The following is a 12866-nucleotide window of genomic DNA, read 5'->3' on the forward strand; positions in this document are numbered from 1 at the left end:
TCCAATTACGTCTCAAGACGACATAACATTCGGAAATGTAAACCGCCTTGGCTTCATTCAAATCCCTTCTAAACGACTCAAAAAGACACAGGAACACAGGTAAATAACAGTACATTTATTTTTACTGCTGATATATTGTTCGGGTCCCCAATGCAATCGCTCAACGATTACTGTTGTGATCGTCTGACTCGTCCCCAGTCGTCTTCATACAACTTCATACAGCGCACGGCTCGGGCCGAGGTGGGAGCGCAGGGTGAGATAGGGAGATTTACTAGAACCCCTTCCCATCACCCCTTGCTCACCTTGCACGTCACGAAAATACCACGTGACAACTATGAATCTCTAAATGAAACCTAATCTGGCCTGACTTGAGATAGCAGCTACCCACGAATTTAGCGAACTACCATGATCTTGCTCAATAGGGTGCCGCTTAATTTAGTCTTAAATAGCCGAGTGAAGGTCTTCATCAAAACTCATATCTGATTGTTGTATTTCACTGACTCCTTTCACGGTTGGACAGGTTCAACAGGTCCTGCATGCATATAAGTAGAGTTTACAGGTACATCTACTAGCAAAGCAATTCACACGGTGTAATCAGAGATTGCAGTTGAAACTTGAGATCATACTTTATTTGTAGTCAGGAGAAGGTTTGAGTAATCCAACTAGATCTGTTATTTTATAAAATTTGCAATGGGTTATCTCCTCTTCATGATTCAGTATACTAAACGCATTCTTTTTAAAATGATGCGTCAGGTCACATTCGTCAAGATTTAGCTAGAGGAGACTTGAACTAACCGCTTGAGGCCACTGTACGGGTGTTTTGTCTGTTATGGAGACTATAAAACAAACAATTCCTGTGGGTAATGACAAAATATGAATCTATTTGTGTTTTATTGCGGATTTTACAGGATTGCCGCAAGAATGAGAGGGATTGGTTTGGCTATTCTATCCGTTTTAGCAGCAGGTAAATATACTTGAACAGTGAACTGTTCGATTAAAACTGAATTATAACAATAAGACGCCATTCCAGAATGTACGGTGACTAAATTCTATGGTATAAAATATTTACAACTGTTTGGCAATGTCATTAAGCCAAAACGCTTTAGTTTATTTTTTTCGATACGTGGACAAGTAAGGTTTACAACGTCCATTGTCCTTGGAACTTGAATGTCAGTTGGGATGCCTCACAAAGACAAAGAGAGCGAATCCCAGCGCCTTGTGAGGGTAAAAACTAGTTATGCAATGCTTTCGAGTGGTATGAATATCCCACCAGTCACTGTGTTTTTTCGAAAGGCTCGTGTGTAAACCAAGAAAATGCAAGTGACGAGTGGGATATTCCATGGTATTCCATGAGAGAGCGCTGTATTGCTATGTTATACCATGCATGATGGGAAGGTTGGATGTAATACCGTCGAATATACAACGGCTTTCCTGTATTGAGGGTGGTAAAGGTCGTGACCCGTGATCGGCCCTTTTTATTTCCTGTGAAATGTGAAATAGCCATTTTTTTTCCTCGTGAATCGTGATTTCCATAGTCGCCGTAAACCGTGATTTTCCAAAACGTTCTCTTTTATTTTCCGTGAAGCGTGAAATGCCAATGTTGTATTTTTCGTGAATTGTGAAAGGGCTGCTTTATTTTCCGTGAAACGTGATCCATACCCCCCCCCCTTTACCACCCTCTGTATTCTGATTGGCTGTATTTTCTATGGCATGGTATAAAACATAATATATCCCTGCGGCAGTTCTGACTTTTTCTTCAGACTCAGCCTTGCATGTAAAGTGAACTAGAAATTTCAGTCATTAGCTCGTAACTGAAAGCTTATCCTAGAGGTCAGCGTATTTTCATCTGTTGTCTACTGATGCATTCATTTTGTCACACACAGTTTCACTTGCAGAAAAGGAACAATTTATGTGCCATAACAAGATAGACATGGTAATTCTCATGGATGGTTCAGGGAGCGTAACAATGGATCAGTTTAAAGTCGGAAAGAAATTTGTCGCCGACCTCATAAAACACTTCGACATTTCAAAGGAGAAGACGAACGTGGCAATGGCATCATATAGTCAATACACCCACACAGGAAGAACGTTTAACGACAAGACTTCTCGAGAATCTGTTTTAAAGGCGGTAGATGAACTCCCATATGAAGGAGCCGCAAGTCGACTCGACTTTGGATTTGATCTTATAGAATTTAAACTTTTTGACGCCAAAAACGGGGCGAGGACAAGTAGTAAAGGTGAAAGTCATACGGCTTCTAATACATAGGCTGGTTTTCACCAGTGCATAAGCATAAGCATAAGTATGAACGTGAGCATAAGCATAAATTAGCATAGCAGTCAACCAGTCATAACTTACTTTGACCCAAACTAACATTATCACAAACAATTTGGACTCTGCCATATTGTTTAAACATGGAGGAGGGCTAATATACATTCCCAGAGGCACATTCTTCTTTTGTTGACGCGAATGAATGCGGTATCGAGGATCCAGTTTCTTGCTCTTTTGCGAATGTCCTCGTGCTTATGTTCTGGTGTCTTCACTGGCTTATGTTTCTTTTTGTGGTTATGCTTATGTTTGTTCTTATACTAACTGATTAGTGTAAACCAGCTATACATGCCGAGATCTGGCAAGTTCAAGTTACTAGAGAGCCTGGAACTGGTTTTAGTAGCCGCAAATACATGTCAAAACTGGCGGGAGGCCTCAGGAACTGCCTTACATAAAAGCATGAACATTTTCCGTTTTATATTCCATTTGGAAATTTGGAACTAATTGTTTGCATTGTGGGTAAATTTCTTGATAAAACAAACCACAAATCATAAGAGGAATGGAACCGAAGCTTTCACGGGGCGAGTCACCGAAAAAATTATGTCAACTTTCTGTGTCAACTGAGAAATAACACGTTTTTTAACTGAGATTTGAGAACTAAAACATCAACTGATAGCTAAGCTAAGAATTGGGCTGAAATTTTAAGGGATAGATGGGAAAATTTGACTGATAAAAAATGACAATCTTGTATCTTTCTTTATCTTCAGATGTAAAGAAGGTGGCAGTGTTTCTATCCGATGGTTTTAGCACGCGAGGTGTGGAATTCACAAAAGCGAGTGCCGATACACTAACAAGAAGAGGTATAAAGCTGTTTTCCGTGGGCATTTCTGGTCATATTGATGAAGCTGAACTAGACGAATTATCAAGCAAGCCAAGAGAAAGCCACCGACTTAATATAGAAACTCCAGGAAAGTTCTTCACTAAAGACCAAGTTGAGCATTTTGCCAAAGAGATTTGTAGAGACGAATAACAAAGAAAAACTGCACACGTAGAATATCTAGTCTTAATTGCAATATGTGTTCACTTGATTGCCTGAAACTAAGTTACAACATGAAATCAGTCATGTTGCGAGTGAACGTTATTAGTTCCAGTCAGGTTTTGTTGTACTGCGTCTCCCTTAAAGGCTCTTAGAAGGGTTAACGCGTTTGCGCAAGCCTTAATAAACATGGATATGCAATTGAAGAGAAGTTTAAACCACTAATGTGTCACTTCTGTCTTTCTGTACGCCTTGCAGTATTGAAAATTATTCAATCCGAAGTCAACTTTATTTCACGCTAAATCATCGCGGATAATTCAAAACAAGGGAATAATTTCGCTGGCGATTATTGCTGCACCTGCAGATGACAAACTAATTTAGGCTTTTGCTTGTCGGTCATTTCGCAAGAACGCCAGTCACTTGATCAACGTTAGCCATTGTGTCCCAGGCTCTTCTCATCATCTTAGGTTTGAACACCTGAAATGTCCAGAGGACTGACACAAATCTATGGCCCAATGTCAGACCACTGAGTTAACGAAGTACATACTTTGCCTGACTTATGCACTGAACTCACTTGGTTCTTCTTAACTGTTCCGACTACATTAATACACAACTACCGTAAAACCCAAACTAAAGTAATCATTCTGGCCAATCACAACAGACGCAGACAATCCGATGAACCAATCAAAACTCAAAGCAAATTAATGTAGCTAACGCGAGGCGCGGGAAAACGCATGCAAACGAGTCTTGATTGGCTTTGATTTTCATCTGATTGGATGACAAAGTGATACGGGTCTTTTTAAGCCAATTGCTTAGCGAATAGTATAATTACTATTTCGACACACAAGTGAAAACTGTTATAAAGCTTCAATAGACGGAAGGTATATGAAAATCCTGAAAATGAATAATATGGAGAAAACCTGTAATATTAATGCCAATGAATTCAATAAATCACTGAATTGTTCATTTTATCGCAGACTTAGTGCCGACATTACAGGTGACATTACAAAAGTCGTTCACAGAGCGCATGGAAGCGGACTAGCTATGTTTATATCACAGTGGTACGTCGCGGCGTAGTGTATATGTATGCCTATACGTTTAAGCTCGTACAACACAAGTTTTGCTGAAAATGTTTTTTCCCAAAATACGAAACGCGTATTTCAACTCTTTTGAAGTTCTCGGGACATGTGACGAGGAGCAAATTTTTCAGGGATCCGATATCCTCTCGTACGAAGAGTACACGACTTGGCGCTTCAACATATCGCTTCGTGTGGCAGCAACTTAAGGACGGTGCCTTTTAAATATACAAGTCTTTGCACCAGATTAGGACAATGTGGAAAAAGTAGATCTTAGCAAGGGCTATTGGAACCCATAAAGAAAACTAGGGCAGCCACGCTTTTTCCGAGATAATTAACCTTGAATCTCCATTAAAAATCAGTGCTGACGTCAGCATTTTTCTGAAAAAGAAGGAAGAGATTTCTCTTCACAGATTTCCTTTGAATTCGTCGTGGCATACAAAAAAAAAAGACAAATGATAAAGTTTTTTAAACTAAATGGTAAATGGTAACAATAAAACCACTTTTGGTATGTTTTTAAAACAAAATCCTCGCAACAGCGCTTTTAGCGTCCTTGACAGCTCTCTGGTTTAGCCAAAATACTAGGCTCGATTTCCAGCCGTTTTGTGAGTCCGCGTTCTTTGCCCCACAAGGAGGATAAACAACCGGACTCCCAAAACGGCTGGAAATTGAGCCCAACAAATTACAGGCTAAATAGGTTTTCGTCACACCTCCCCAGTAAGTCAAACATTTGCGTCTCTCGCACTTGTTTTGCGTGCACTATGCCATCTGCAAGTACTTGTTTACAGTTGAATTTCGGTCTAAGTTTGTACGGATAACAGCTAGTTTTTAAGCTGGAAGTCGTTAACAGTTAGTCCCGGGTAAACGATATGCTGCTATTCTGGTGTTCCTAGTTTAGTATAGCTTCATTAAAACTTGATTTGGTCACAGTAGGAAAATTTTGCTTTCATTTTAGTGAGGGTAGCGTAGTTGATTACGTCAATGTCAATGTCAGCACGCGCGTGGCGTGTAAACCGTGCCTTGCCTGATGCGCTGAACGTGTGCGCCTAAAAAAAGTAGGCACCGTCCGTAATGCACGTACGTTGCCTGGAGAGCATGTTTTCTTTTTCGAATTTAAAAATTTTACCTCTGAAAAGAAGGCGAAACACTCATGATGAAGTTAAGTATTATATACCGAAATGTAAAGCAAACTGTATTAGCTGAAATAGAGCAAAGACAACACGAGAAACTTCTTTTGTTAGATTGATGTAATGTTAAATTGAAGAAAAACAAATATATGTTACATCATTAATTGAACTAGAGAATTAAATAGACTGAGGATGTATGTTAGCATATCCTTGATATTACAGTTTATCGATCAGGTCAGACTTATTCAAACTGTGTTTTTTTTTTGTTTTTTTTTTTGCAGTTTTTATCACATCACTTATCTTACAAAGCGTAGTTACAACATAACTGTATTATAATACAATACTTCTCTCACTACGTTACATCACTTTACAATACATAACTTTACTTCACTTGCATTCCATCACATTTCTTACATTTTTGTATTAATGACTTCACATTATTATACTTGTGCAGCTTTATACGTATCTCAAAAACGCTCATACTTATTTATTTACAACGAAATGGCTGAAACATTAACAAGAAATACCCTACTGAACTATTATACTAGACTTATAAGTACATCGTTTCAGTTTCAGCAGTTTTCGCGAGAAGTCAGGAGGTAATATATTTTCTATATTCTAAGGGATGATATAGTACATTAAACTACTGTAAAGGCCTAGGATTTCTTGATAAAATCGTAAGACATAGTTACAATAGCGCGTTTTCGATGAATTCATTTTACACTGTTTAGGCTAAAGGTAAAATTGCTGCCAGTTTCTCGGAGCATTTTTACACAAGAATTAAGTCTTTGTTTATGTACTTTGTAATAATCTGTTGTAAAAGGGCAATAATCATATGATAAATCGAAAATTTGATTGAATTACACTGTGTAATGTTTGAAAGATGAAACGAGATTAATTTAAGAGGACTTGATTTGTCCTGGGAAACCTATAAGAAAAAGAAACAACAAAATCGGTTATGCTGGTTTAGGCTAATGACTCGCTGATAACTTACTAGACGGAAATAGTTGTAAAAGAAGATGGCTTACCAGTCAATTTGGCCAGTTCACGGTCATCCCTTGAGAACCGCAGTTTCTCCATGGCCGCCTCGCTGAAAACAAAATAGACATGACAGCCATTTGTTATATTCATATTTCATAGCCGTCAGGCTGTTCACTAAAAACCGGGCCCCTGTTGTTCAAAGGCCGGGTGTATAACGCTATCCACCGGATAAATCACTATCCAGTGGATAACGAGATTTGTTTTGCTAACTCTTATCCAGTGGGTAGCAATTTGTCTCGCGGACAGCGTTATCTACCCTTCGAACAACTGGCTCCACTAGAGGGCAAGAAGACGAGTTAAGAAAAAGGGAGTTCCGTTTATAGTATCCGACAACACATGATGTCTCAATGATGTACCACCAAAGCCATATTCGTATTGTCGATATTGAACTGGAACTAGCTTGTCTTTTCAAATGCAAATGACATTAATCTCTTTTTAATGATATTCCCTCGCATCAGCCTCCATTGCAAGCTAGTTCCAGTCCTACACCCTACAATACAGATATACAGAATAAACAGGACAAGTCATGAACCAGTCAGCAAATAGAATTCACAGTTTGATCTTGATAGTATCATGGTCAGATTCTTCCTGGTCAAAATTCCAACACATTTCAACGTATTTTGTGTTAATTTTATAAGAAGCTAGTTTTTGATTGTTTTCTCCCGGGTAAAGTTAAGCCTTTAGCGTACTTGCTCCAGTTGCTCAAAACGATTTGATGATACCGCTATTCCCTGGGTAAATCGCTGTCCTGTGGATTGAGTAGGTGTTCTTGATGAACCTTATCCAGTGGATAGTGATTTATCAGAAACTGGAAACGTTATGTGCCCGTTTAACATCCGGACCCATATGCAGTTTTTAAGTGTTCATAAGTATCTCAGCATAGCATTTAATGCCTGCGAACTATTCTTACTAACCACAAAAAATGAATCCTCTAATTAATTATAAGGCACTTACCTAAAAAAGTGGTGACCAGTGCGGCTTTGCATGCCCAGGCACACTTGCACATACCAGGATGGATTGTGAAAAACAATATGCAAAAGCTGCTCGCCAAACCTGGGAGAAGTGACAGCGACCAAATATTGGAATTAATGATTACATGTAATAAATTTGAGGCGAACTCATAACCAGTTAAGAGTTACTCCAATAACGTGTGTGGTACTCAAATGAAGAGTTAACCACTCAAGATGAGCTTTAATTAGATTAATAATGCGGGGCTTGATTCAAGCACCAGGGCTAGAGAACTTCAGAGTTCTCTACTAATTACATCGAAGCAAATGGCCAACGACACCTTTTGTTTCTCTCACACACTTGTCTTTTTAAAACTCCACAGAATCTCAAAACACTTTGTCCCTTGCGGGTTAGGTATTGATAAAAGATTTAGGTAAGTGAGCAAGACAAAATTGGCTAGAAAAATAACGCCGTTTTCAGTGGCGGCTCCAGACCTTGAGCTAAGGTGGGGGGGGGGGGGGGAGGGGGGGTTGCTTGCCCCGCCGGCTTTCCTTCCTTCTGTGATTTTTTTGTTTTTTACCCAAAATAAGGGGGCCCGGGGGCCCCCGGGCCTCTCCGCCACTGGTTACATCTGTGTTGTCCAAGAGACGTAACCTGCAATCCTGTACATTCACGTGAAGCATAAATCCAATCAACATTCGAGTTTTGAATCGAGACTCATTTTTGAACGAAAATCTTAGTACAAGAGTGGACAATTTAAAAGAAGAACAAATTCAAATTTGCATCGACAAGTTAATTTATGATTGCGAGAAAAAGAATGTCGGACAAAGGAATACATAGGCTCAAAACTGGATTATACGCATGAAGTTCTGTAAGTACAGGCGAAGAATTTGACAGCGTTTAATCAGTTCAGTTGGTTATATGGAAGACCTCTCATGTCATCTTAAGATTAAGATCAGGCACAGGTTTGTTTTTTTACCACAAGGAAATGGTCTCAAATTGTTCATGTGAATAAATGAATTCATTTACATACTTACCGGGCAGAAAGATGGTGAAACAAATCCCGACCATAAGCAGATTGGTCTGGCAGGTATGTCGTGTCTCCATGGAGTTGTTTGAAGACAACGACACACTTGTCACCGCCAATAATGGAACTAATGTAATCTGGTATGGAGCTGTGGCACAGAGAGAAGAGATGTTTACTAATTCAGTTACAGTGAAAAATAACCTAAACTAACTGTGAAGTTGGTCAACTGGTGTTATAAACAGAAGTGTATATAAGCTGTACGTAACGTACTGCGAAAGAGGAACTAGTGCAAAATTTCATTTTAAAGTTGGTCATAATTTATAGTAAATCTTCTTCAAATTAAATTCTTATATTCTGTAAAGGAAGCAAATTACACTGGAAATCGAAACAAGATGTTTGTTTCTCATTGGCTTTCTTTCCAACAAAAAACTGTAACCTAATGTAAAACAATGACAGGCTCCTAAACACAATGATAAGTTTTTTGTTCAGGCTTTCGACTAGCAAATTAGCTTAATTTGTATCTACTTACAGTACAAGAATGCAATAAAAAATACTACTGAAAGATACTTACTCTGAGCTCTCTACCGAACCGCTGTATTTTTCAGAATCTACTCTGATTAAATGAAAGCCATATTCATGAAAACCTATTAAAGCAAAAACAGCAATTATCGATGTTTCCCAATCAAGTTAATCTCCTCTCTTTTCTAACGACTTTAGAAAAAATGGACACTTGATAAATTTAATTCACTGTACCTTCATATGTAACACAATCAGGGAGAAAAGGCAGATTCCGCGTGCTGGGAAGAATTTCATCAGGCGTAGCTGACAATTCTTAGAAAAAAACACTATTAGTATCGGTTTACTGTATCGAGCACGAGAACTTGATGATCATGTGACTAGTACTAGATTAAGCTTCAGTTCATCATGAGAAAAACCTTATAGTTACCTCATAAAAGCTCAGCATAGTTTGTTAGTAAATAAGAGCATTCTCCATACTAAGAAGACCGCGGTGTTTTTAAAAGAGTGATATGTATTCCTTTTTGAATGTGATTAGTTACCTTCATGGCTCAGATAGACACGAGCAGGGATCGGGACTGTTGTTGTCTGAGGAAGAACTTCGTGATCAGGAATTGCTAAAATTGACACAGAATACATACTCTTAGTTCAAGTTTATTCTAACTTGAAAATTTGCCGTAACGCAGCAGATACACGTAGTTTTTTCATACATTGTTATTATCAAAAAGGGGTAAAAGAAGAGAGTGAGAGAGAAAGAAGGAGAGAAAGATTGAAGAGAGATACTCGTGTTAACCTTGATATAAAAGAACCAAACTAATCCTAGACAGGTGTGAGAATGTTCCTGGGTCACTATGTTGAGAAAACTGGTCAGTTTCCCGTGGCACGGCTCACTATCTAAAAATGTTACGGTTCATATCACGTGAATGGGGGAGAGCAAGCGATAGAGTTGCCCTGGTTCTTTTTTATTAGCTCCTTTTAGGTGAGATAAAAAATACCTTCAAATGCAGGGGGCTTTGCATCATTAAACACTAATTCCTGGTCCGGGAAATTCTTGCCAGCCATTAAGAAACCAAGAGTGGAATATTCCTGCAGGATATTTTCGTACAAGCAAGCTTGAATTGTGTCGGCGCCCTTGGATGGTCTGGGGCGATCAGCTGGTTTCTCAATGGCTTTAGTCCCGTAAGATGGTACATACGGATTTTGCTCTTCATAGCCCTTTGGTATCTGAGACTGAAAAAGGATCATTTAAAATTTCATTTCTTGCAATAGTAAAGGGAGCTGGTAAACTGTATTTGTGTGTGTGTGTGTGAATGCATAATTCTTTCCTACTATCCTGTTAGCGGTTTGCTAAGAAACGTCAATAGAAATAATAGAATTAGGGTTGTCCGACGTTTCGATGTCATTTTTACCTCGATAATGATGTCAGCAACATCGAAACGTCGAGACAATTCTGATTTTATTATTTCTATCCTGTTATCAGCTTTAACGTTCGGTAAGCACCGTAAAAAATACTGTAAAATGAAGGTTATAAGTTCTAAGCTTATTTTTGCAGGTCTTCGTACATAACTAGGGAAGCTTACATACGGGGCCGGAGGAGGGGGAAGGGGGTTGGAAGTTAGCGGACTAGAAGATACAGTCGAACCTCCCGTAAGCAACCACTCTAAACGTCAAACCTAGGTGGTCGCTTACGAGAGCTTAAGCCATATTGGGTCAAAACTTTGCCTCATTAGCCGCAGATGGTAACTGCAGAGACTTACCCCATGCTCGAATGTTTCTTTCATACGAGAAGTCAATTTCGAGAAAAATCCGGTACTTCCCATTGAGAAATTTCCGTTTCTTGTACTACTCAGGAATATGATAATGTTACAACACCTTATCATCCAATTTCAGTCGCTTTATTATCTGTCAACTGGGCGCTTGTGGGAGGTTAAAAACAAAAACAAAAAAATTCAAAATTTTAGCTCTGAAAGTAGTCGCGGTCGCTTACGAGAGGTGATCGCTTATAAGAGGTTCCAAATATAATGATTTGACTTAGAAACTTTTGGTATTTTGGAAAACTGGTCACTGACGAGAGGTGGTCACACAGTGACCGTTTTGATCTTCACTTTCCATGAAAGATTAGACGTTGCAGATTTCTGTTTGCAGTGCAATGTTGTGTGAGCCGGGACATAAACGAATTAACACTGTATGGTTGAAGGTGGGAAGACCTTCATCCGGGATGGGGTGTTGCAGTGTAATATCTATTTTCTCCTTAGCAGATGTATCAGCTTATAACTGGGGGGGGGGGGGGGGGGGGGAGACTCATTAACAATATTCATTTTGTAATGAAATCTTACTAGACAAAACGTTCAGTTGAACACTATAGGCATCTACTTTTTAAGCTGATGTTTGAATCTGAACTGAAAAAATTTTTTTTTTTCAGTTCCCAATATTTTTTTGTGTGTGCGCGTTAACAACGAAAGCTCATTGTAACATGAACAAAACTGATGATATCGGTTTGTGGTTACAATTCTAGGGATGAGACTCTAGTCTCGTGCTAATACTTTTGGTGTGTTATTTTGGCAGAAGAACTCGAACTGAAGAAGGACTAAGCCCAAAACACCATGTACAGGAACATTTGACAATTTCGTCAAAAACCTCAAGTTTACAATTCAATGTTTCATTTTTTGCGTACTAGGGCTCAGCGAACGGCTGACTTATCGATGCTGAATAGCGTCGGTATACTTTGAATTTCGTCGTTGTAATGAAAAGCGGCTTTTGCGGCAGGGTATTTTACAACTGAATTATATTTAGCTCCAAAAAAAAAAAAAAAACATTGAAACGGCTCTATAATCCGAATATAAGCATTGACTTCGTTTTCCCGTTCTTTGCGTCGAGTGGACTTGCGGTGAAAACAAACCATCAACTAAAGCGCAAATCTTTGACCTCGATCCAAGTAAACATAGTTCATTGCAAGTCTACACAAGTGCGCGCAAACTTGACCGACACGATTTCTCCCGCTCTGGAGACTGACGAAACCGTTTGTACCGACGTGAAAACGCTAGCTGCTAGATTGGCAAAACGTTTTGATTCATTAAGATTGATTCTAAGTTAGCCAGGTAAGGAAAATGAACATAAAAGTACAGAGAGCTTCTTTGATTTTATGCAAACCAATTTTATTTTCTGTCGTGAAAACTGCTATTTTAGTAACCAGGTCTCCAGTTTCAGAGCTCGCGCAAAATTCAAATCTAGATGGCGTGTGCTCTGACATCACAAAGGCTAACGGTTGAAAAAAACCGTCTCTAGAAGTCGGTGCGCAAAGACGCGAATTGTTTACGAATTTTGAGTAAAGTTCACAACCATTTGAACTTTGCTCACCTTTCTCTTCTTTTTGAAGCATAAGGCTTGCTTTCTACTAAAACAACAGCCCATTCTTGACGTAAATCTCAACTTTTTCCAACAAACTTTCCGAACTTCACTCTAAGAGAGTTAACGGGAAAATGACGATTCCTGTGAACGCGCGTCTCTTATATACCTGAAGCCATTGTGACGTAATAGCGCGTGCTGTTTAAAACTAGAGCTAAAACGATGATTGGTCGAGAAAATGCGGCTGCATGTTGATCACGTGAAACAAAGCACTTCACTTCCACTTTGTTAGGAAATTTTCAATCAAAATTGTCAAATTATTAACATTTTAATGGCCATGTGTTTGTTGCCTCACTTGGTTCTCCAACTGATATACATCGACATCTACATCTACATCTACATAGTGGGGTCCTACAAAGGGAGACGCCCGTCAGTGCAAGACACTCTGAATATGGTGGATGTAGACAATCGCACGATTCGTAAA

The 12866-nt window shown here is 39.1% G+C and overlaps 2 protein-coding genes across 3 annotated transcripts; one reads left to right on the forward strand and one right to left on the reverse strand.

The window, feature by feature from the left end:
- Positions 1-336: 336 nt before the first annotated feature.
- Positions 337-3513, forward strand: LOC110046035 (matrilin-1-like). Of its 2 annotated transcripts, XM_020751698.2 has the most exons (4): positions 337-647; positions 909-964; positions 1884-2237; positions 3034-3513. In XM_020751698.2, the coding sequence occupies exons 2-4, from the start codon at positions 922-924 to the stop codon at positions 3294-3296; spliced, it is 660 nt and encodes a 219-aa protein (XP_020607357.2). In that variant the 5' UTR covers positions 337-647; positions 909-921; the 3' UTR covers positions 3297-3513. The 2 variants fall into 2 exon arrangements, with proteins under 2 accessions (XP_020607357.2, XP_020607356.2); XM_020751697.2 differs by lacking the exon at positions 337-647 and having other exon boundaries at positions 673-964.
- A 4570-nt stretch (positions 3514-8083) lies between these two features.
- On the reverse strand, positions 8084-12766 carry LOC110046008 (uncharacterized). Its single transcript, XM_089289280.1, is given in 8 exon segments — positions 8084-8669; positions 9093-9165; positions 9275-9298; positions 10033-10267; positions 12395-12448; positions 12450-12477; positions 12479-12526; positions 12738-12766. Coding segments are annotated over 8 exon segments (633 nt in total). The 3' UTR covers positions 8084-8527.
- Between the last annotated feature and the right edge of the window lie 100 nt (positions 12767-12866).

The sequence above is a fragment of the Orbicella faveolata genome, unplaced genomic scaffold (assembly GCF_042242905.1).
Source record: "Orbicella faveolata isolate gen_17 unplaced genomic scaffold, um_ofav_v1 contig_2, whole genome shotgun sequence".
Classification (NCBI taxonomy): domain Eukaryota; kingdom Metazoa; phylum Cnidaria; class Anthozoa; order Scleractinia; family Merulinidae; genus Orbicella; species Orbicella faveolata.